General features: G+C 54.9%; 9 protein-coding genes across 9 annotated transcripts; 4 read left to right on the forward strand and 5 right to left on the reverse strand.

The window, feature by feature from the left end:
* Window positions 1–494: 494 nt before the first annotated feature.
* On the forward strand, window positions 495–1205 carry AYO20_08170 (hypothetical protein; the record flags this gene model as incomplete). Its single annotated transcript, XM_022646451.1, has 1 exon — window positions 495–1205. The coding sequence occupies one exon, from the start codon at window positions 495–497 to the stop codon at window positions 1203–1205; it is 711 nt and encodes a 236-aa protein (XP_022497574.1).
* Window positions 1206–1393: 188 nt separating this feature from the next.
* On the reverse strand, window positions 1394–3974 carry AYO20_08171 (potassium uptake protein; the record flags this gene model as incomplete). Its single annotated transcript, XM_022646452.1, has 2 exons — window positions 1394–3739; window positions 3789–3974. 2 exons carry the CDS (start codon window positions 3972–3974, stop codon window positions 1394–1396), a joined length of 2532 nt encoding a protein of 843 aa, XP_022497575.1.
* A 1144-nt stretch (window positions 3975–5118) lies between these two features.
* AYO20_08172 (hypothetical protein) lies at window positions 5119–7284 on the reverse strand (the record flags this gene model as incomplete). Its single annotated transcript, XM_022646453.1, has 2 exons — window positions 5119–6377; window positions 6432–7284. 2 exons carry the CDS (start codon window positions 7282–7284, stop codon window positions 5119–5121), a joined length of 2112 nt encoding a protein of 703 aa, XP_022497576.1.
* A 367-nt stretch (window positions 7285–7651) lies between these two features.
* On the forward strand, window positions 7652–8490 carry AYO20_08173 (GTP-binding protein ypt5; the record flags this gene model as incomplete). Its single annotated transcript, XM_022646454.1, has 4 exons — window positions 7652–7724; window positions 7776–7795; window positions 7867–8085; window positions 8143–8490. 4 exons carry the CDS (start codon window positions 7652–7654, stop codon window positions 8488–8490), a joined length of 660 nt encoding a protein of 219 aa, XP_022497577.1.
* Window positions 8491–9052: 562 nt separating this feature from the next.
* On the reverse strand, window positions 9053–11069 carry AYO20_08174 (hypothetical protein; the record flags this gene model as incomplete). Its single annotated transcript, XM_022646455.1, has 2 exons — window positions 9053–10947; window positions 11024–11069. 2 exons carry the CDS (start codon window positions 11067–11069, stop codon window positions 9053–9055), a joined length of 1941 nt encoding a protein of 646 aa, XP_022497578.1.
* A 250-nt stretch (window positions 11070–11319) lies between these two features.
* AYO20_08175 (hypothetical protein) lies at window positions 11320–13126 on the forward strand (the record flags this gene model as incomplete). The annotated part of the gene is made up of 3 exons (XM_022646456.1): window positions 11320–11505; window positions 11560–11691; window positions 11750–13126. The coding sequence occupies 3 exons, from the start codon at window positions 11320–11322 to the stop codon at window positions 13124–13126; spliced, it is 1695 nt and encodes a 564-aa protein (XP_022497579.1).
* Window positions 13127–13479: 353 nt separating this feature from the next.
* On the reverse strand, window positions 13480–16146 carry AYO20_08176 (hypothetical protein; the record flags this gene model as incomplete). Its single annotated transcript, XM_022646457.1, has 1 exon — window positions 13480–16146. One exon carries the CDS (start codon window positions 16144–16146, stop codon window positions 13480–13482), a length of 2667 nt encoding a protein of 888 aa, XP_022497580.1.
* Window positions 16147–17582: 1436 nt separating this feature from the next.
* On the forward strand, window positions 17583–19744 carry AYO20_08177 (hypothetical protein; the record flags this gene model as incomplete). The annotated part of the gene is made up of 3 exons (XM_022646458.1): window positions 17583–17861; window positions 17912–18387; window positions 18520–19744. 3 exons carry the CDS (start codon window positions 17583–17585, stop codon window positions 19742–19744), a joined length of 1980 nt encoding a protein of 659 aa, XP_022497581.1.
* A 631-nt stretch (window positions 19745–20375) lies between these two features.
* On the reverse strand, window positions 20376–21235 carry AYO20_08178 (hypothetical protein; the record flags this gene model as incomplete). The annotated part of the gene is made up of 2 exons (XM_022646459.1): window positions 20376–20926; window positions 20986–21235. 2 exons carry the CDS (start codon window positions 21233–21235, stop codon window positions 20376–20378), a joined length of 801 nt encoding a protein of 266 aa, XP_022497582.1.
* Window positions 21236–23651: the final 2416 nt, after the last annotated feature.

Here is a 23651-nt window from a genome sequence, read left to right on the forward strand (position 1 = left end):
GCTCGAGTTCACAGCTGTGAATTGATTGATACATGTACTCGGCGTCGCTACGAACAGACATGAGGCCCAACCACGGAGAAACTTTGATCCGAGACTGCGGACTCCGCTTGTTCGTCTGGCAGAGACTCGTTTCAATCTGGAATGGCTTGCCACGACCAACTCTTCTCCTTTTCGTGTCCATGCACATGTTCCGCGTCTCTCACTCAGGTGTGTAAACATTGCGTCTCCTATCGGCGATCAAACCAGTAACATAAACCACTAACATACGCATGGTGTTGGTTCATTGGCCAATACTGCAGGCAGCCTGACAGCCTGATGCCTCGATATGGCCGACTCCTCGGCGAAATCGGCTCTATCGCTCATAGTCGCCGTTACAGCGGGCGATACAAATGGCTATATAACTGAAGTGACTGTCGTCTTCGAAAATGAAGAGGGCAAGCAGAGTCTAACAGAGATTTGTTTTAGACTTATTCACGAACCAGGATCTCTTCATCATGTCCCTCTACCAACGCGCTCAGAACATCGACGCTGTCGCACAATCCTCCCTGCTCCCACAAGCCAATACGGCTCTCTCCCAAGCTCTTTCTTATGCTCTTGAAAACTCCGCCGCAAACAGCCTTCCGCCCATAACCATCTCCCCTTTACAAGGCCAATACCTGGCGATCCAAGCACAGCTGATCAACGCGAAGAACATCCTAGAAGTCGGCACGCTGGGAGGTTATTCGACACTCTGGTTCTTGAGTGCCGGCGCCCACGTCACTTCTCTCGAGATAAACCCTCATCATCGTGACGTGGCGATCGAAAACCTAAGGCATGCGGGCTACGAAGAGGAGAAGGATTTTGAAATCATCCTCGGACCCGCGTTGGACAGCCTCCCCAAACTTCTTGTACAACAACAGAACGGCAAAAGGGCCAAGTTCGACTTGATCTTCATTGACGCCGACTGGGCCGAGCAATACGATTATTTCCAATGCGCCGTGCAGCTCGCGTGCCCAAATGCCTGCATTTACATCGACAACGTCGTTCGTGAGATACTCGAGGGAACCGATAGTGAAGATCTGGAAGCTGGGCGGAAGGAGAGTGTGCCGGTCAAGGTAGGGAAAGACGACAGAGTAAAGGCCACACTGGTGAGTGTGGTCAGTAGCCACAAGGGACGCGAAAGCGAGACGTTTGATGGCTTTCTCTTGGCCGTTGTGAAGGGGTAGGAGATCGAGCACCCGGCTTGTTAGAGGCGCCTTTCCGCTGAAGACAAGCTTTAGGAGAGTTGGTGACGCACCTGGCCAAGTCGACATGCTTCAAAGTTCAACGGCATTGTCTAATTCAAACCCTGCCCATCCCATCTCTACCTCTTTGGCTCCAAATTGCTCAGAAGTATTCTCACTCTACCACACGATCACACCTCCTTAACAAAGCCCACCTCGACAACCTTTTCCACCGGCACATTCAAGGCCTGGACTTTTGTTCGCGTATTCTCACGAAGCCACAAAAATATTTCCAATATGCCTCTGCGCATGATATACTTTGGAGAAAGTTTCCCCTCCTTCTTCACGCGCATTTGTTCTTTGCCCACGATGTAGACCACCTGGCTTTCGTACGCTCGTTGCAGTTCGGAGAGTCTATGAGTGAGCTCGAGATTTTCCAAGGAAGGGCGTCCGGACCCTGGTGTGGATGAAGCGATTTCGGCATAAGAGACGACAGGATCTCTTTCTTTTGCACCTTCAATGATCAAATCTGCATGTGGTGCTGAGATGATGTCCACATATTCGCGGATGAGAGAATTTCGGATATGCTCGTACAGCATGCCTCCCAAATCATCCGACACGATTTCATCATTGTATCCATGCCGAATGATGACGCGATATGTATCAGGCATGATTCGCTTGCTGTTTCCATCTTCTTCCCCGATATAGCACCGCGACACCGCGTATCTCTCGTTGGGCGGCACAGTGGGAATCTGCAAGGGTCGCAAGTGGAACAAGACAATGACATCGTTCGCAGCATGGAATTTCTGCAAAAAGTGGATGAACACTGTCGGTGTACTGGAGGGTAGACCTGACTTGTCAAAGAAAATCCCCATGCCTTCAATACGCCTGACCTCTTGACCGCCAAACGCGGGCGAAAGCTTCAGCTTTCGAGTATAGATATTGCTGCTATCCGTGACAGGAGTCGCAATGGCCTGGATTAGATGACTTGGTGGGAAGCGATCTGATGCTTCGGCGCGCCATTGCTGTTCCTTGCCGTAGCGCCAGAGGAGGAAGGTGGAAGAAAGAGCAACTGCCAGGACCAGCGTGAACCACGCGCCTTCGGGTACCTTTGTCACGGCCGAGGAGAGGAATGTGCCATCAAAGAGAGCGAAGATGAGCCAAACGGGCAGCACAATAACAGCTGGGACACGCCAGACAATCAAGGCTACTACAGCGACCATGCAGGTTGTCAACATGGTCACCAAGATCTGCGGAGCGAAGATGATCAGTTCGATCGCGCTTGGAAGATGATAAATGACAATCCAGAGTCGCTCACGTACCACGCATACACCATAGGCATGGCCCAATTTCGTGGTATTGGTATAGACTCCGGTCACGACGACGGCACCAATCATAAGAAGCCAGTTCGCAATGGGAATGTAGACTTGGCCGTAGAAGATCTTCGATGTATGCACGATCTTTATTTGTGGAAAGTAGCTTAGTTTCATGATTTGGGTGAGTAGCTGAAAGACTGCTGTGATGATTGCTTGACTCGCAACGACAGCTGCCAAAATCGCGACGATCAGCGACGGCCAGAAACATCCCGGTGGAACTGTATTGTAGAACGGATTCGACCATGCAGAAGGGTCGTCAGAAATATATGCTGCTTGGCCAATGTAACCGAGCAATAGGCAAGGGAAGGCGAACGTAAGCCAGGAGAGCTGGATGGCGCGTTGAGTAAATGCCCCCAAGTCGGCGAAGAGAGCTTCACAGCCAGTAAATGCTAGAAGAATACCTCCCAGGCTTTTCCAACCATCCGCCTTATTCCGGACCAAGTAGGCTCCAGCGAAGTAAGGTGAAAACGCTTTGAGCACCGACGAGTCGTGTCGAGCGAGATTGTATATGCCGAATGTAGCGTTGAGGAGGAGCCAGACAATGATAATAGGGGCAAACGTGTTGGCCAATTTCGTCACACCAAATGGTTGAACCAAAAAAAGGACGATAAGAATAGCGCATGACGATCCGATGACTATACTCTGTGATATAGTAGGGTGGACCACCTCTATACCTTGAATAGCACCGAGCACCGATTGTGCAGGTGTAAGGACACCGTCAGACATGACGAGAGCGACGCCAAACACTCCAAAGACTTTTAGTAGCCATTGCATCGTCTGTGACCGTTCCATAAGACCTCGAGCCTTTTGCGCTGGTCTTCCTAGATCACTAGCAGTATAGCGTTCTATTTTGACCAACTGCTCTTCGCGAGGATCACGTCTGACAATATTTGCGTATCTCGACAGGAGGGAGAAGAGGGCGAATGTTCCTCCCTCGCCTTCGTCGTCCGCAGAAAGAACAATCAGGCAGTATTTGATGCTCACCATGATAGTGAGAGACCAGATGATCAAAGACAGAGCTCCAAGAAGGTCATCATAAGAAGGGTCGTGCGTAAAAGTTGACGAGTAGACATAGAGAGGACTTGTGCCGATATCGCCGTAGATGACCCCGGTGGACTGGTATGCCAGCCATACCAGCTTGATGCCTGTGAAGGTCTGTCTCTGATCAGTGTCGTTGTGCAGCTGCGGAGACAGGCAGCCTGCCATTTACCTGTTTCCTCTTGAGGTCCCGGTCCTGGATTTTGAAGGACTCTGTATCTTCCTCACTTCTCACATGTCTTCTCGAATTCTGAGCACGAATGCTTCCAACCCCCGCCACTTCTCTGCTTCTTAAAGTGTAGAAGTGTGATGCCACAGGTTGGATAGCATCACCGGGTTGAGTGCTAGGGCGGGCCATTCGGTCAAGGCTTTGTCAAGTCGCACAGCCTCAGTGGGAGATCTCGAGACTTGTCAGTTTCGCCTAGACCTCAGTCACATCAACAGACTCTCAAAGGACGCTGGAAGAAGGACAGGAGCCGAGGGAAGAAAATGCCCAGCTTGTGGGATGCCGGCATGAAATACATCTTGTGTGCGGGAGCAACATAGGCGCGTGATAAGCCCGTTTCTGCTGGAGCGTCAAGACGTGCGTGGACAGCGCATGACTCTTGGGAGGCAGAAGTGACAGGGAGACATGTGGGATGGTATGCTGCATGGATCTGCATCGCCACAATGCCATGATCCCGCATACCCCACCGCCCAGACGAAACCAAGCGCATTACTGCAGAGGCAGACAGAGGGTGAGAGAGTCGGAGCCTGCGCCTGATCTGGTAACGGGAGGGAATACAAATGACAAAGGAAATTTGTCAGAAGCTTTAGAGCGCAGGGAAGGAACTCCTGGAAATAGGAAGGAGCTGCTCTCTGCCCACAACCACTGCTCGCTCGGTCAGCATCTCAGGTGCTTTTCTTCCACGAATCAATGGAGAGACGACGCATGAAATGACGAGCAGTAGCAACTGCTGCATTCCATCTTCGAGGCATGAACAACGACAACCGAGCGAGAAGAGTACATGGGATGCATGATGCACCCAAAAATGCCTCATGCAAGAAAAAAGACGATGCGATGAGGTTCGAGATACGCAGTTTACGAGGCGGGGAGGCCATGAGGTGGAGGCAACAAGGTAGAGAAGCCGCACGCTTGAGGCCCTCTAATGTCGGCACATGGTGCATGGACCAGTAGAAGATGGTCTCACCCGTTCAGCTGCTGTTCCGTCCATCCGGCATGTGAAGTTGTGGCATGGGGTTTCCTGTCGGTCTTGTTGGACCAGTTCAAGTTGTCACTTCCACAAACAAACCCATCAGTAGCCAGGGTGGGTGGAATAGGGCTCGTAGAAGGAGCATGTCTTGCGCTCTTCGGGTACTTCTCCCCGGGACTTGTCGAGATTGATATGATATATGGCATATTCGAATCAGGCCTCTCCAGTATTCCCTTTGTAACCACTCGGGCCACCAAAGAGGACGATTGAAACGTAAAAATAGATCGCCGCAGCCGTGGGTTCCCTCTATTACTCTATTCTCTTCTTGCCCTCTTCCATATATCCCATATTTGCCGCGCTCGCGTTCCTCAGTCTTCTATCCTTGCCGCCTGCCGAGGCGATGATCGGTCCAACGATCTTGTCCTTGTGGGCTCGTGATAAAGCCTCTGAATACCCTTCGCTCGCGAATGATGGCGTGTTGAGCTTCGGCCAATTCACATACAGCAGTCCATGTGCATAGATGAACTGGAACGCCCACCCTGCCACAACCAGACACAGAATAACAAAGATACGCAGCGGCCAGATTGCTGCATCTGAAGGTCGGCGAGTAAGAAGCGACACGAGAACGATAAACAATGACGCTGCCAACACATAGGGCACAGCTTGAATGATGAGTGGTCTTCGGTCGGCAAACATCAAAGAAGATCCGACACCATAGGTGGATGGCAGATAGGTTCCCAAGAAGAGGTCGAAGCTGTCCTGTCGAGGGCCATCAAGAAAGTTGTTGCGGATATAGCGCGTGGCCGAGTTGTTGAAATCCTGCACTGCCCCAGCCCTCGTGCGTTTTCCGGTGCGAGTAAAGTCCGTCTTCAGTGCACCGGTCCCCGAGTATGAATTCGACACCACGTCGGCGTTGTCAGCCCATACATTGCGGAATAGGAACTCGAAGGCTCTGTCGTCTTGTGCCCTCTCGCCGGGTTGGAGGATGCCGGCATCTTGGAACTGCTGGGTCAAGGCCCATCTGCCCAACATGCTCTGAACCACATTTGTACGATCTAGGCAGTCCATACAATTGGTGCGCACAACTGCGGTCTGCCGACATCGAACTTCGAGTGCTCCAGATGGATCTCCGGGCATTTCAACGCCCCGGAAATACTGTCCTTTCCTCAAACCATCTAGCAACTCGTCCAGCAAGAGTTCAGCACGGTGCCATTTGTACCCTTTGGTCTCGCTGTGGAAATCAAAGTAGATATAGTGCAGTTTGTCCATCCTCTGACGACTGCTCTGCGGCTCAATATCTCGGAACTTTTCGTCTGTTCGCAGATCGGCTTCGACGGACTCATCTGGAGAGCTGACGAGGATGCGGACCATTTGTTCATAAGCCTTCTTCACCCGTTCCTCCCTGCCGCGCTGATTGACCAGGTTGACCAGGTAGTTCTCGCCATATATTCTGATCTGCTCGTCAAAGTGCTTCCGCGCGGCATCGACTGCAGACTCGACCCCTCGAATTTGCAGCTTCGGTGTGTAGCGGAGATCATTGATTTCAGCCCAGAAGACAGGGACACTGCCTATTCATGACCATGTTAATATTGGAAACGACTGAAAAGAATGGCTTTGCTTACCGCGCGTCTGGACGTATGACATGACTTGGGTTTCCGCGGTCTGCCCTCCGGCAATTCCGTTCTGAATACGTTGTCCGCCGGAGTAGCCCACGGGGCCCGAGGCATCGTTGAGCAAAGCAATCTGTTCCGTCTCGTTGAAGTTTGCTACATGCCCATCCTCATCAACGCCCCGAGAGAAGTATCTTGTCCCACCGCGAAATCTAGATCTTCTAGTGATAAGGGCGAAAGTGAATGGAGTGTTCTTGACCTTGGCCGGTGTGATACGCAACATGCCATGCATGACCGGGAGAATATATGGATCGGCCCCAGGTTGTTGTTGTCCTCGCAACCCTCCCAGTCTGAAGTCGATGAGGTCTGTCTGAACGAATCTGTTCCAAAAGAAGCGATCATCTGCTCTCTTCCACATCGGCTGCGAGAGATCCGACTCGGACTGGCGCTGGAAGCTGGACGTGATATCGATCGAGTAGGAAAAGTACATGGGACTCGAGCTAAGTAACGCCTTGAGGTAGGAGAGGTAGGTATCTTCGTCGGGGTCTCGGACGGGTCGTTCCCGCAAAGGGAGAAATTCTGTAGCGACCACCTTATAGACCATATGGCCACGCAGTCTGCCCATGGGTTGTGCTTTGGTGATGATAATGATATATTTGTCCAGCTTCAGTTTGATGATGCCCAAAATTCCAGCGACACTCGTCACTCGTTTTGCCCCCAGGAGAGATCCATCGTTCAGTCGAATGTCCCCCGACGGCCTCTCCACCACCAGGGTGGGCGCAGAGGAGTTGGAAGGGGAAGTGAACGCATAGTGGCTGGTGGAAGCGTGGACATTGATGTCTCGAAAGGGCAGCAAGTTAGCCATTGCGAAAAGGCTCGAGGGAGGTCGCGAAAAGGCCTTGTGGGATCCTTGTTATCGTATCATGATTCGAGTGTAGGATAAGAGCTGAGAGATCGAGAAATCGAGAAATCGTGAAAGAGGGAGAGGCTGCGTAACCGTTGCCCGCTGTTTGTGGCGGTGATTTGGCTGCCTTCCGTCATCTTCTTGGCCCAGAATCTCTCAGGATCTCCTCAACTGTCCCGAACTTTCGCACTGCAAGGTAACAACACCACCGGCCAGACAATCATCAAACGTACCAAATTCTTCTTTAATCCTTACCCTAGTCCGAGGCCGACCTTTTGAGGCCTGTTGTACACGCGACCGCCAGGCAAATATCAACCACAACCCGATCATGGCCGCTCGAGCTCCCGCAGGCCGACCAGGCGCAGGCGGCAGATTCGCCCAATTCAAGCTCGTCCTTCTCGGTATGTTGAGGACCACTCTGCACTCGCGAGCGACTAATTAATGCCATACAGGTGAATCGGCAGTAGGAAAGGTACTTTGCCAACCAACTCCGGCGTTTCCCTTGCGAACCATTTCCATCCTAACAGATCCTCCTTTCCGCAGAGCTCGTTAGTCCTCCGGTTCGTCAAAGACCAGTTCGACGACTACCGCGAATCCACCATCGGCGCCGCATTCCTCACGCAGACGATATCTTTAGACGAGAACACGACGGTCAAATTCGAGATATGGGATACCGCCGGCCAAGAGCGATACAAATCCCTGGCGCCGATGTATTACAGGAATGCAAACTGCGCCGTGGTCGTTTACGATATTACCCAGGCTGTACATGCCCCCTACTGTCCTCGAAGCGATTGAACACCTACTAATCGTGCTTGCCAGTCATCTCTAGATAAGGCCAAGTCATGGGTCAAGGAACTCCAGAGACAGGCCAACGAAAACATCATCATCGCCCTTGCTGGGAACAAACTCGACATCGTTGACGAGTACCCCGATAAGCGAGCCATTCAGACGGCCGACGCCGAAGCATATGCCAAAGAGGCCGGCCTGCTCTTTTTTGAAACATCCGCAAAGACGTCCACAAACGTCAAGGAGTTATTCACCGCCATCGCAAAGAAACTGCCCCTTGACCAAGCGGGGCCCAGGAATCTGAGGGCGACTCCCCGACCAGGTGTGGATTTGAGGCCGGAATCGACTGGGACGCAGGGCGCTGGGAATTGCCAGTGTTGATTGCCCAAGCAGCCGCCAGGTGGCCGTTCTCTTGAGATTATTTTGTGTCCGTCTTCCAAAGGTTTTAATCTAGCAGGCGCAAGACAGGAAAGTATCGCGTGGGGACCCAATTTAGGGCACGGATGCTGGATGGAGAGGAATCTGGATTTTGCAAATGCTAGCCTAGTCGAGACCGACCATCTCACAGCACATTCGACACAGGGGGTTTTTGCTACCGACAGGTCAGATTCCAACAGGACTAAATCGATGAGGCTGTGTGGATAAAGGCGTCCCGTGAGAAACCCTTTCCCCCCAAATCGAAGACCATCCACCGACATCCATCATCGCGATATACTTTGCCAGGCAGTGCCCACAGGCGTTTCCGGGAACAGGTTGTCGGTGACCAGGGGGTGTGTGTGGCGTTTTGTTTTATGAAGCACAGTGCTCTAATGGCCTAGAGATACAGTTTTGTTTCGAGACCCTTTGTCCCAGCTCCCGCGCAACTTCATCCTTTTCCATCACTTTTTCGCGTGCGTGTCCCCTGTCGTGCCCATGGATATAGCCTTTCTCATCCTCCAACCTTTTACACAGATCCGCCGCTCCTGTTCCCAGCCTTGTCCCCGACCAGGCCGGCCATCTCCAACAGGGCCCTCGCGCCGTCCTTGTCCCCTCCAAAGTTGACCCCCCTGCGGCGCGCGGCTTCGGCCTCCTCCCACGCGAGCCGTTTCCTCTGCTTGGCCACCTCGTCGTCTTCCCCCGCGTTGTCCGAGAGCGAGCCCGTGCGGGCCAGCGGGAACGAGATCCCCCACACCTCGAGCGTGTCGAGGTCAAACTCGGCCCTCTTGGGCTGCGTGGTTTCGGGATGGTGTTTCTGCGCCGTCTCCAGGCCCGGGTCCGTCATGAACGCCCCGGCCCCGCCGTCCCCGTCGTGCTGGAACGTGCACGTCGACATGTCGCTGTCGATCAGGACGCTGACCGGTCCCAGGATCGGCGGCAGGGGCGGGCCCGTCCGAGACTGCTGTGGCGGGATGACGCAGCCTAGCGCGATGCCCGTTTTCGCGTTGAAATATGAAAAGGGGATGCTGCGGTTGTACTGATTCGCGAGGAAGACGCAGTGCCGCGGCAGGAGCTGGAAGAGGCAGGACGCCTTGGACGGGCTGTCGCTAGAGGTGGAAGAGGATGACGGGGGTGCTGGCTTCTCGCGCCACGGTTCGGGGAGGTATGCCCCGATGATGATGGGGTTGTTTGTGTCGGGAAGCGTGCCGGATATCAGGACCAGCGTCGAAGACTGCCACGAGTGGACTTGGCGGGAGAAGGAGGACAAGGACGTGCCGTGGGACGAGGTCGAGTAGAGCTGGTTGAAGCGGGCGTTGGAGGCGAAGATGTTCTTGAGGGAGGAGCTCGACGAGACAGACGTGGATACTTGGAGGGACATGGACAACTGGGCGAGGAGGGTGTCGGTGAAGATGGTGCTGAAGGTGGTGTCTTCGGGGGACTTGTAGATGGGTGATGATGGTATAGCCTCGACCGTGTCACCGGCGGCTGGCGCGGGGTCACGGTGTTTGTTAAGGTTGAAGTTCTTGCTGAACAGGAAATGCTCGAACAGGGCATTGAGAGGCTCGAATAGATCGGGTAAGGTCGTGGTGACGGTCTTGACGAAGTTGGAGTACCGGATTCCTCTGCTCTGAGGCTCTGGGTCGAAGGCCGCCACGATGGCATCCGCTGACGTGTTTAGGGCCTGCAGACGCTCTGCGTCCAGGCGTTCGCCGTAGGTGGCCAGTGTGGTCAAGGGTGTGACGCCGGCGACGAGCAGCAAGAGAGTGATGAGTTTCTTGAGGTTCTCCACAGGGATCATCGCGTGGTTGATTTTGCGGTTGGTCTTCTGGTCATGCTTGAACACTTCGATGGCGTCGAGCGAGTCGAGCGCAGCCAGCGCAAGGTCGTCGTCGTCTTCCTCCTCGTCGTCATTCACAGGCTCGTCAATGGCAAACCCGGCCACGTGGGAGCTCACACCCCGCTCGACTTCGCGCTCCCTCAACATGTCCTCGGGAAGCTGCTCTATCACAATCTCGTCCATGTCCGGCCTCTCCTTCGGCGAGGTCACGCTGTGGCGCCGGTCGAAAACGGCCAGGCTGCGAAACAACAGTTTGATCTTGTCCTGGTCGCCTCGTCTCAGGACCTTCTTGTACCTACCCGTCATGATAGTGATGACCTTTAGCATGGCCTCTCTGGTCAATATGCACGGCGCTAGACTGGGGAATGGAAACGCCCCAAGATATGTACACATGTGATACAACACGGGACCAGCCTTGAGAGGCTCCGGCAGGGCGAGGAAGCCGCATAACGTGTCTTCTTTCCAGTACTCGACGTCTTCCTGGTGATCTGCCAAGGTCTTGAAGTTGTCCTTGTAGTGCGCTATCTCCAGATGGGTGTAGCATTTGGAGGCAAAGCGGAGGGCCAACTCATGGCTCAATTGCTCTGGACGAAGTGAGTCTACATCTGACAGAACCCGAGAAAAAGGGTTGTTGTCGCTGGTTAGATTGGTTTCACTCACCGACTGGGATCTCTCTCGGCGGCGGCGAGGAATGCGATTGTCCCATTATTGTGACTTGCTATTGTCTCGATCTATATCGTCATTGGGAGAAGCGATATAGGAACCCTCGATAGAGTCATCACTGAGCGTCTTGAGATAATGGGTGTGTCAGGCCGTATCTGCCCAGGCAGCCAGGCACCACCAGGACCGCCGCCAGGTTGCATGGCCTATTATTACGTTTCTTGACAAACAAAGTCCCTTCATCAAGGAACCATAATGCTCCGCCATACACAGGCTTACGGGGCTCCAGGACGGACATGGACGCAAAATGCTTGTTTCGGCTCCCGCCAGAATATTTCTTCTTCGGGTCGGTCGCAGGAACCGCTGACGCTCGTCACGCCTGTTCTAGGATGAGGAGATGGATCCTCAAATCTTCCACGCCTCTCCGTCTCATTGTTCGCAACTCTGCGGCCAAGTCCTCCGCCATGGCACGGACGTACGCTGTGAGTTGTCACGAGCAGCAATGCATTTCACGCACAGAACTGACCACTCGACAGGATGCCGTGACCTCGCTGAATACCCTTCAGTCGAATTTTGCGATTGTCGACGCCGTCCGCAAGTCCGGAGGCAGGCTGAATGAGCTGTCGATCCCGGAAATGGTGGAATGGTGCCGCAAGATTGGATACGAAGTACGCGACGACCAAGCTTGCCAGAACTGCCCAACCAACTAACCCTCGTTTGCCTTAGCCCTCAGACTTCAAAGCGTTACAGGTCATACACATCGCCGGAACCAAGGGCAAAGGGTCGACGGCCGCCTTCACCTCGTCCATCCTCACTCAGTTCGTCGGAGGGAAAGAACCCAAGTCGTTGTCAAAAGTAGGCTTGTACACATCTCCGCATCTTCGGTTTGTTCGGGAACGCATACAGATCAATGGGGAGCCGCTGTCAGAGAGCCAATTCGCGCAATATTTCTTCGAGGTCTGGGACAGGCTGGAGAATGTCGCAAAAGAAGCAGGACAGGACCCTCACTCTCCGGAATCGAAACCCGTCTATTTCAGATACCTCACCTTGATGGCTTTCCATGCCTATATGCGGGAAAAGGTTGATGTTGCGGTGATCGAGTGTGGCATTGGTGGCACTTATGACAGCACAAACGTCTTCGAAGCTCCGGCCGTCACTTGCGTCACGAGCCTCGGGATAGATCATGTCGGCATGCTTGGTTCTACAATCGGCGAGATTGCCTGGCACAAAGCTGGAATCATGAAGAGCGGCGTCAAGTGTTTCACCCCGAGCACTCAGCCTGCGGAAGCGCAAGCGGTCATGGAGCAGGTCGCAAGCCAGAAAGGAAGCATTCTTAAGTACGTGGATGTCGATCCGGCCATCGCCAGCGGCGACATCAAGCTCGGTCTCCAAGCAGACTTTCAAAAGATGAACGCTAGTCTTGCTGTGGCTCTAGCAGAAACGTGGCTGGACCAGCAAGGGCTCGCGGATGACCCCGACTACAAGCAAAAGTTGACGCGGGGGTTGGAAAACGTTCGATGGCCAGGCAGATGTGAGACACGGTTTGAGACCGGAATCAAATGGTGCATTGATGGTGGCCACACCCTGGAAAGCATTGAGCTGGCAGGCAAGTGGTTCGCTTCTCAACTTATGCCTCACCAAAGCGCTTCAGCTCCTCTTCCTCCTCAGCCTCGGTTCTTGATTTTCAATCAACAGACACGCGACGCCGCTTCCCTTGCGATGGCACTATTCAACACACTGGCCAAGGCGCTCAATGAACCTCATCCGTTCACCCACGCTATCTTTTGCACCAACACGACATTCAAGGACAGCGGTTTCAAGCCCGACCTCATTTCGGTCAATGTCAATGCGTCAGACGTCGATTCATTGAAGGTTCAGAACAACCTCGCCGAGACATGGAGAGGGGTTGATTCCTCGGCTCGGGTTGAAGTTGTGAGGACAATCGAAGAGGCCGTCGGTATCGTCCGCGCCTTTGCAAAGGCCTACCGGCAGAATGCAAGCGAAGCAGATGGCGAGAAACAGGTGGCGGCCTTGGTCACAGGAAGTCTGCACCTCGTCGGGGGATTTCTGGAGGTTCTGGAAAGCACACCAAGCTCGGATTAACGGGGATGGACCAAGACTCATCAACTGATGCTAGGATCTAACGACTTTCGCGGGAGAAAAATGCCATCATGGCCTTCACCGCCAGCTGATTTACAAGATAGAAATGATACCCATGTAGACATGTATATGTATGAATATATAACACATTGTGACTAACAGGCAATCATGCAAGAAACAAACGCAGAACAGAAAAATGGGGGAGGACGTCGCTCTTTTCTCGTCGAACTCCAAATATTAAGCCGGAGCGCAGGTGACCCCCTTTTTTCTGTACATTGCTCTAGAGGGGCCGCGGTTCCCGAGGTCGTGAACTTGATCGTTTCTCATCGTTACTTTTGGGGCTGTCGTTGCCATTTTTAGTGCTTCCAGTTTCTCCCCACCGTCGGGCTCACGGGGCTGATCGTCCCGAACAGACTCCTCCTGCGGTCCTCGTCCTGCGGCAGCGACCCTCCTCCTTCGCCTGCTGCGCGCGTGGGACTCGGCAGCGTCCCGATCCCGCTGCTCGCGCTCTCGTTGCCGTGTCGGTACTGTGTCCAGTGCGCGTCATCCTTGTCGTTGTCGACGGGCAGTTCGTGGGCGATGCTCTCGCGGCGCGAGCCTGGCACTTCTTCCTCCTCCTCCTCGATGATGATGGGCTGCACGGAACTGCTCTCGCTGCTACGCTCGCGGTCGAAGGGGAACCGCGTCGCGTTCGTGTTGCGCGGCGTCCGGCCAGTGCCGCCCCGCCAGTTGTTCTGGGTCGCGGGGAACGGCCAGGCCAGCGTCTCGGCCGTGCACGTCGACGAGTAGTTCGACGAGCTCGAGTTTTCTTGGCTGGGGCTGGAGATCTCGGGTGTGCTGCCGCCTGGTGGGGGGAAGCGCACGCTGCGGAGAGGTGATGCGGTGGCCCCGGCTGTGGCGGTGTTGCCGTTGCCGTGGTTGTTGCTGCTGGTTGCGGGAGTCGTGCCGTTGAGGCTGTTGCTTAGTGGGGACGGTCGGTAAACTTCGTCGGACGATGTCGACTGTGACTGTGAGTTGGAGTTGGAGTGCGTGTGCCCGAAATTGGCATTGTACGCATAGTCGACGATCCCCGAGTGACGCGGGTGGCTGAGATTGTTGTACGGCGTGGCCAGCTCGTAAGGTGGCTTGGGCCGTTCGGTGTTGTTGGCCATTTCATGCCGCACGGGTTGTAGTGGCGGAGTCGGCTCTTCAGACAATGAGGAATACCCGACTTGCTGCACCTCTGGTGGTGTGCTTTGCGAGGACTGTCGGATCTGGTGTGGTGGCCGTTTCGGACTCACTCCGGCGCATGAAGCGCCGTTCAACCATCGCGTGATCCGGCTGTTGCTCGAGTGCGACGACTTTTCTGAAGAACCACTATTGATGATCCGACGGCGCCGGACCAGGAGGAAGATGAGGATGAGGAGAAGGATGAACAAGACGGCGGCGGCGACACTGACGCCGATGATGGTGCCTTTGCTGACACCCGAGTGCTCGCTGTCTGACGAGCCCGTCGACGAGCCATTGACAGGGTATGGGTAGTAGTGCGTCACCTGTCTCGAGTACGATTTGGCAAAGACGCCAGCCAGGGCACCGTCTGACCAAGCTGCGGTTTTTGTCGAGCCTCCTTGAGCGTCACCGCCTATGGCTTTGGTGACGACCGCGGGCACCTCGTAATCCGACCAGGTCTCGGGGTCGTAGGCGTCCTGAAACTCGAGTTTGTTGAGATTGAAGATCTGGATGATGCCCCCCTCCACGCAGTTCGCCTGGTTTTGATGGACCCCGCCGACGACGAACATCTGATCGGGATACGGAGTGACGCACTGGTGTCCGGAGCGGCCGTGAGCCTTGGTCCCGCTGTACGCCTTGATCCACTGAAATGACGGGATCGACAGGATCCAGACGTCGTCCGAGGGTTCGTCGGCGGCGTTGAGTCCGTCGTATCCCCCGTAGATGTAGACGTTGAACGACGACGAGTCCTTGGCCGTGGCGACGACGGCGCAGAATTGGGTGAGCTGGCCCGGGGCTTGACCGGTGGTGTTCTGCAGGTACCACGTGCTGGAGGCGATGTCGTAGACGGGCAGCGTGGTCATGAACCCGGGACTCTGTGCCTCGCTCTCGGCAGTCTGTGAGTCGTTCAATCCCGACGCCCAGATCTCCTCGGGCGCGGAGACGCCGCCGATGGCGACCAGCACGCCCTTGTCCGAGACGGGTAGCCACACCAGTTCGGCGTTGGCACGCGGCTGGATCTCGGCCGGGAGTGTCGTGTTTGTCCACTTCTCGCTCCTCATGACCGACATGTCCACCTCGATCAGCGTGTCCGCCGTCACGTTGGCCGACGAGTCTTCGTAGTAGATCGGGCCCCATGTCGGCGACCGCATGCCGCTGAAGTAGTAGCCCAGGTTCTCACTGGGCACGGACACGCCCGCACCGTTGGTGATGTACCTCGTCACGCCGTCCGGCAGGTTTCCTTGGTAGAAGCCGGGACTCCAGCTTGCTCGGTCCGGACCGTATTGGTAGGCTTCGTATCCCAGGACGGTTTCGGCGCTCTGTGGCGAAGCGGAATCGGTGAGACGAGGGAGACCACTGTCATCAAGGGGGCACACCATGTCAGCCATCATAACACACAAAGCAATGAAACAAGGGGGAGGGGAGGCGTACCCGTAGAGATACAATTCGCCATCATTGGTGAACATGGTCCCGTCAACATAGTTTGGGGCAATGTTGTTTCCTGCACCGCCGGCTTTGGCCATGCGATCGAACAAGCCCGACACGTTCGTTTTGGTAGTGTCAAACGGCGTCGAGAAGTTCAGAACAAACATATCCCCTTCGACGTTGCCATCGCTGCTCACGACGGGGGCGGTGCCATCTGCAAAGGCTGTTTGCCACCAGAGCAAACCACCGTCCAGGTACAGCGCATCACGAATGACTCCAGCTCTCAGACGAGCCCAGTTGCATATCGTGTAGTTCTCCTGGACCGATATCCCGTGCGCAACTCCAAGCAATAAACCCCCGAGCACCGCAGACTTGGGACAGTGTTTCATAACGAGTTATGTTGCGGGATTGCCCGTGTCATTTCTGGTCATCAGTTCGTTGACACTGAATGCGAGCCTCTCAAACAAAACATTGAATAATCTTTACCTTGTGTGTGGAATTTCCAAAGCGTTGATTTTCGCTCGAGGGAAAATCTATGTGCACGCTCCTAGTGAGACATACCTCGTATTGATACTTTGAGATCATCGTCAGAAGCAGAATTTGCCACCAGAGGGACAATCACTACATCAGTCGATGAAGCAGCATTTTTCCACCTGGCACCGGTATTCGCGATGCTCGATCCCTACTGCATTTCAGGGTCTTTATCGCCATCATGGACTGGTTGCGGAGTGGTCGTCTGTGACCTTGTCTGCTAGGATCGATGCGTCATAGTCACCTAGGCGAATGGTCCCAATGTCTGGCTGGGTTCTCGGCTGGACTGCGCCTTTGATATCAGGACCCTGGCGGCGGGTAGGAGAGACAAGAGGGCGAGGATCAGGGACAATCGTGCCTGGAACCGGGCATGGCTACCCGCTACCGTTGGGCTTCCCTGGAAAGGATGAGAAAGCACGCGCTGTGAGTTGTCAATGGTACCCTTGGGTAGAGACAAACGTTCGAACTAGATCAACCCGTGCCGTGCGCTTATGCTGTCTGGCAAACGACAAACCGGTTTTGCAGACACATCAGAGCCGAAGAGGGAATAGCGGGAAGGAAGTGGGGCCGGTGGGACCAGCGGGAAACCTGGGCAAAGGCTTGGGACGAGGCTCCACCGCCGGCGGAAACTTTCTCCAGCTTTTTCAACATCCTCTTTCTCACTCTGTCACTCTGTCACTCTCAATTCTCCCATTCTTCCTTGGATCGCCCATCCCCATTGACTCTGCCCACTTTTCGAGGGACTAGACAACATGGGGCAAAGTCCCCGAACGCGAGCTTCCTTCACAAAAGGGCTGATCCGACCGTTGATTGGCACGTCACTGTCCGCTTCTGGCAGGGCAATGGCAGATGTAAAGCCAGGAACGTCACCAAACGTGCATTACCCGGCCCATCATCCAGCTCCCCAGCCCCCAATGGCAGGATTGTCAAGGAAAAGCCCGATGCCATGTGGCGTGTTCAAGTCCACCATCCCAGGGTTGTTGTTATCAATTGTCCCCGAGGACTTGCTCCAATGATGACGGCAAGTCTTTTCTCGAAGCGATTCGCACTCTTGCCCTTGTGCATGTTACCTTTTGACCGCTGAGTTGTGGCAGCTCTTGGAAACTTTCATTATTCTTCTACCTGTCGTTCGCTTCGAACCCGCGCTCTCATTTCCAAAAAAAATCCATTCGCTTTTTCAGCTCCGTGCTGTGTGGTTGGCTGCGTCATGAATGTGCTGTGAGGAGGAGGAAATAGTTGTCGTTCTCGTTGTCGTCGTCTTCTAAAAGCTTTGAAAAAAGAAACACCGTCAAAGATGCATCCATCACTCGGCCGCCTGGCCAGTCTGTCATTCGCCATCAGCACTGTTTTCGCTCAGTTGACGAGCGCCGCCGTCGACACTCCGCCGGCTTCCACTCTTACGCCGTTAGAGCCTTGGGAATACACATGTCCGCCGCCGTCGACGGTTTTCGTTAGTGTGACTCAAACTGAATATGTGCCGCTCACTACCACCACCACGGCGTCCTACCACGACACAACCACCCTCCCAATCACCATATTCCAGACCATCATCTCAACCACGATATTGACCACGGTTGGTGCTCTTTTGACGGTGGAGTGGTTGGAGGCGCTGACTGTTTGCAGACCGAGGTCGTGACAGAAACCACCGTCTCGATTACCCCGACCACGGCGACATTGATTGAAACATCGACAACGCTCTCGATCAGTCCGACTACTGACACGCTGACGGAAACGTCTGTCACGGTGTCGGTCAGCCCAACCACAGACACACTGACGGAAACATCCACCACTGTCGCCATCAGCCCTACGACTGCCACTGAGACACTTACCGAGACGTCCATCACAGTGTCGATTAGCCCTACGACTGCGACTGACACCCTCACCGAAACGTCCGTCACCGTCTCCATCAGCCCTACCACCGCCACTGCCACGCTGACGGAAACGTCGATCACCGTCTCAACAACCCCAACCACCGAGACAGCCACCGAAATCATCTCGCTGTACGAGGTCACTTCCCAGGCGACGAGCATCACAGTGTGTCCGACTCGAGTCGCCAATCCAACCTATACCGCTCTCGGACCGTACCCCACCGACTGGACGTAAGTTTGCCCCTTTGTGGTCACTCACCAGGTCACTGTCGTCCAGTCCCAGCCTGGAGCTTGCTGGTCTCTCCTTGTCCTGTGTCTTTCTGTCCTTGATGGGCTCGTTGCTGATACATAACGTGAATTTAGATGGGGATGTCCTCCCGGCTGGCTCTGCAAACCTCTGCAGCAGAACTGCAACTTCGAGGCCGGAATCCCGGACCGAAACTTCTACTGCAGCCCGAACGAGTGCGTCCCGGCCAACGCGTTGCCGTCGCCGCTGCCGACATGGGACCTGGACATCTACGGGAACGTCACTCCGGCCACGGACCCGGCACTCCACATCAACGCCATCCAGGACTACTTCAACATGAACCCGACCGACTTTGGGCTGACGTACGAGATCTTTGTCGTCAACGAGGTCTTGACCCTCACCACGACGATCCTGCTTCCGCCGAGCCCCACCGTCGCCGCGCGGCAGGCACAGACGAGCGTCCCGGGCGCTTGCTACCCCTGGTGCAACAACTGTCTGCTCGAGGCCCAGGCGAACGGGAAGACGTCGGCGCTCTGCGTCCCCGGCTCCGCGTTCGACGTGTCGCTGGTGCAGTGCGAGCAGTGCATCGACTACCACAAGTCGGACGACAGCGCCAGTTTCGTGCAGATCGCGCCCCAGTTCCAGCAGTTCCTCGACTACTGCGACCAGTTCTCCACCGTGGTCGTCTCGACCTCGGTCGTGGCCACCACGACCAACCCCGCCGGGTCGAGCTTCAGCACGCTGACCGGGACGCTGTCGACGACCGTGGTTCCCACGAGTTCATCGCCGCCGCCGCCGCCGTCATCGTCGTCGGAGACCACACAACCCACCTCGGTCGCGACGGTGGTGCCCTCCACCGCGAACTCGACTCCGCCAACTTCGACGGCCGCCCCCACCACGTCGGCTCCCGCGACGTCGGCATCCCAGTCCTACACCACGACAGCCACGGTCCTGACCACGTCTTATTCGCACGTGACGGTGTCCGGCCCCGCGTGGTCGCAGGTGACCATCATCTTGCCCGTGAGCGACAACAGCACCACGACGCTTTTCGGGACCGACCTGACGAGCGGTGGAGCCACTCTCGTCCTGCCCACCTCGCCAACGACGTCCACTTACACCACGACGCTGACGGTCGCGCCCGGCGAGTCGGTCTCGGCCGGCTCCGTGGTCGCCGCCTCAACCTCCTCGGGCGCGTCAGGCCCGTCGGGGACGACGACCGGATCCCCCTCGGCCTTCTCCGGCGCCGCGGCCGCATCGAGACTCTCGCCGCCGGATCTGCAGCTCCGGTCGCCGGCGCTGGGACTGGTCGTCTGCCTGGCATTCACGCTCGTGCTGCTGTGAGACAAGACGCCCAGGATTGGGGACGTTGGGCTCGGTCGTTCGTTGCTCGAAAAAACCTCCAACGCCACAAAGAAGCCAAAGGGAAACCAGCTACCTCTAAGTTGTTTTTCGGGGTGGTTCCTGTTCCTTTCTTCTGTCCCGAATCCAGATGCATCCATGCTCAGCAGACACGGATCAAACTCCCCACCTTACTATGGAACTCCCCGCCCCTGCACTTTTTCTCTTCACGATGGTCGCGAGCAACACTTTCACGGCAAAAGAGGGAGGGTGGAGCAAGGAGTCGCACTGCAATTTTTTGTACATGAAAACGTTTTTTACGAATGGAATGGAACGGAATGGACCTCGTTTTAGTAGTAACCCGTTAATAATGATGATGATGTTGATGACGTTGAATCATGACGTTGAGGAAGAGAAGAGGTGGGAACGAAGTGAGATACCTAGGTATGTAGGTAGTAAAGGAGGTGGTAGTAAATAGATACCAATTAACTCAAGTACCAAGTACCAAGTACCAAGCTGCAAAGGAGGGTAATAGTAGTCTTCTATATGTGTAATACGTGCCGAACACGTATGTCGATCAAGTGGGTTCATGGAAAGGTTTCTATACTAGACATTAAGGACCATTTCCATCCCTCTACGCGAATGTGGTCTTGATGATCTCAATCGCCCTCTCGGTGGCTTCGAGCATGTGCCAATGTCCCACGCTCTCGACGACCGTCTGCTTCGCATTCGAGCCGAGATTCTTGGTGGTCGTCTCGCCAGCCGCGACGGTGGACACCTTGTCTTCCTTGCCCGACACCACCGCAACTGGCATCTTGATGCGATCCCAAGGAGCAGGCTGGCTCTTGGCCAATGCCTCACAAGCGAGAGCGTACCCTTCGGGATCTTGCCTCGTCAACATCTCGCGGGCCAGGGCCACTTCGCCCTTCCTGGACTTGTACGACTCGGGAGCAAAAGCGTTGCCGACGACGGTATCAGCGATGCCCACAATGCCATTCTCCCTAACAGCTTTGGCACGACCTCCGAGTGCTTGCTGGCCAGCTTCGGGAGGTGGATTGACGGGGCCGAACAACACCAGGCCTTTGACCTGCTCAGGGACTTTGGCGGCAAGATGTAGAGCAATCAAGCCGCCTAACGAATGTCCAACGACATTGACGTCCTTCAATTTCAACTCATCCATCACAGCTGAGACGGAAGAGTCAGTCAGTGTTTTGGCGCCGTACACAACAAAGTTTCATACGTACCAAGACAATCTCCCACGTAAGAGTCGATGCTAGTAGTCGTTGGCGTAGAACTGCGGCCATGGCCAGACCAGTCAAAGCGTACAATGTTGTAGTCTTGAAGCTCGGGGACAAGAGGTTGAAAAGCGTTCGTTGTGCCACCTAAGCCATGGATGAACAAGATCGAAGGACCGCTGGGGTTTCCCTCGGTCTCATAGAACAACTTGCTGTCGTTTGACGAGACGTAGCCGTGGGCGGACAGTTTGGATGCCATTGTGGTGGTGGTTCCTGGTCGATGAGAGTGAAGCAAGAAGTGTTTGTCAGTGCATCTTCCGGCTGACTTCATGGATCAAACGGCTTTTGAATGCTTGAACGAGCCTATGGTCCACGGATGGATACTGTCTGCATGCGGATAGATGCCGCACTTGGCCGCATTAAGTCATACTCACTCGCTCCACTGTGATGATCCATCCCTCGCTTCTCCGCGATTCTCCGCCGAGTTGGAACAGGTGTAGACCTCGATGACGAGAACCATGGAGAAGACAACGAATCCTTTCGGCTGACAATGTAATTATGCTTCCACATGTGTAGGTTGTCCGTATTGCCTTGCTGGCATACTGTTAGCAGCTGATCGACTATACGTACGAGGTAAATAGGTACCGAGTACCTCGTACATTCGAGGGAAATCAACCCCGCATGTCCCCGCTTGCTCCCAGTAACAACGAGGCTGAAGCCCCTAAACTCAACAGCGGGCATGACTAGATCAGTCACATTAGCCTAACCTTTGGGAGCAGCTCGGAGCTATTTCGACTCAGTAGCAGGAACCAGAATCGGGGTTGTGAGGCTACATCTCCCAATTCCCTACTTTGTTGATAAGTCCATGTCACCACAGGTCCGTGTGGCTAGCACACCGCTGTCTTCGTTCCGAGCATGGGAGGGCCCTTGTAAGACTAGCAAGCCAACGGCTCGAGAAGAAGCAGCGTGCGCGAGAAACACGACGGAGATATGGACGCGCCCGCTTCAATTGTAGAAGGAAGAAGAAATAGTTGGATGGAGTCACGCTGGCATGCGATAAGTGCACCCGATCTCGAGAGACGTGGATACATCGCCACTCAGACCCGTACTCACGCAGAAGCCGTCATTGCTGACCTGGTGTCACCAATAGAGGTTCTTCGGTAGCACATGCAGCCTCTCGAGATCAGTGACCGTGGCTGACACGGAGACGTGATGCAGCCCTGACCGTCCCAGCTAGAGCTTCCGGCACGATGCACAACTTCGAGCGGATCTGCCACCGATGTTGACGCAATGCAGTACCAATGTGGACGTACTTGGTTGAGTCGATTGCAGCATATCCTCGGGGATGTGGCCGGCAGCTCGACGCACAGTCATAGCTGATAGTCCCAACACGGTGGATTTTGCATTCGGGGCAACGGTAGGTCTTCAATCACTTCAGTCAACCAGCGGCTCCTACGCCAACACCCATATGGACGCACAGAGTTAATCTGCGTGACTATTCCCCTCAACGAGCATGTCATATGGCAACAGGCGAGGAGTGCTGGTGTTGTGATGGTCCAAGAAGAGACACAAGAAGATGGTGGAGGCACGCCAGTCGTAGCGTCAGGAATTCGCTAAAGGAGCAAGTGCGGCACCCGACAGCTACGGCGGACCAGACAAAGCAGCAAGCAGTTTCCGCACTGCGTCTTCAATCAAATCTTCCATCATCCTTGCATGAACACCCGAGCTCATTGCCTCACACCGACACCATCCATTGTGCAGTACAACCCTTCAGGATGCTCGCCCAACTATCTGCCCGCCTCCGTCTGCTTCGGCCTGTCCTTGCCGGTCTTCCTCTTTTCAGATCTTCCGCGTCCAACATCACATCGAGAACATATTTCACTGCCCTCTCGCGAAGCTTAGAATCCCCTCTGCGAGGCTCACAAGTCCAGCTACCCTTAAGCACACAAATCCAGGTGCGGGGGATGAAGACGCGCTCGTCGGTGAAGAGGTTATGTGATGGCTGCAAGGTAACGCTGTCCCCTGTTCAGCTCGAGAACTGGTCATGCCCATTCGCACCCATTGGACCTCTGTCTCCGGCACCCGAGATGGCGGCCCTGTGAGCTCCGCTGACATTTCCCGCTACGTTTGACAGGCCGTCCGCCGCAAGAACCGCGTCTTCATTATCTGCGACAAGAATCCCAAGCACAAACAACGACAGGGCAAATGAATATGGTCAGACACGCGTACAGTCCTGTTGAGGAGTCGTCGAAGCGACACCATCGGGGACATGAGTCCCGACAGGCCAGCGAGCCTTTTTTATCCTTTTCGAAGTCGATCAGACCGAGCAGGCTCCCTTCGCTCAGGATGATCTGTGGCTGCTGCAGCGGGAAGAAAAAGAGGAGCTAAAGGTCCATGGACATCACAATCTACTACAATCCCCCCTCAAACGCAAGCCACGCTGGAATTACTCTGTCCAGGCGCACTTTGACGCAACAAGAGCAGGCTCTGTTCAGGTTCGAGGAAAATGCATGACCTGGAATGGCCGTCATCGTGTGGCTTCAGTGCACTGCCATGTCTATAAGAGAAGCATAAATCTCAAGAGGGCCAGCACTCGGAAGAATGTGTTCGAGCGGCAAAATAACAATTCTATGATGGTGCAAGGGCACCAATTCAATAGGCGGAATCGCCTTGTA

This window comes from Fonsecaea nubica (assembly GCF_001646965.1).
Source record: "Fonsecaea nubica strain CBS 269.64 chromosome Unknown Scaff62, whole genome shotgun sequence".
Classification (NCBI taxonomy): domain Eukaryota; kingdom Fungi; phylum Ascomycota; class Eurotiomycetes; order Chaetothyriales; family Herpotrichiellaceae; genus Fonsecaea; species Fonsecaea nubica.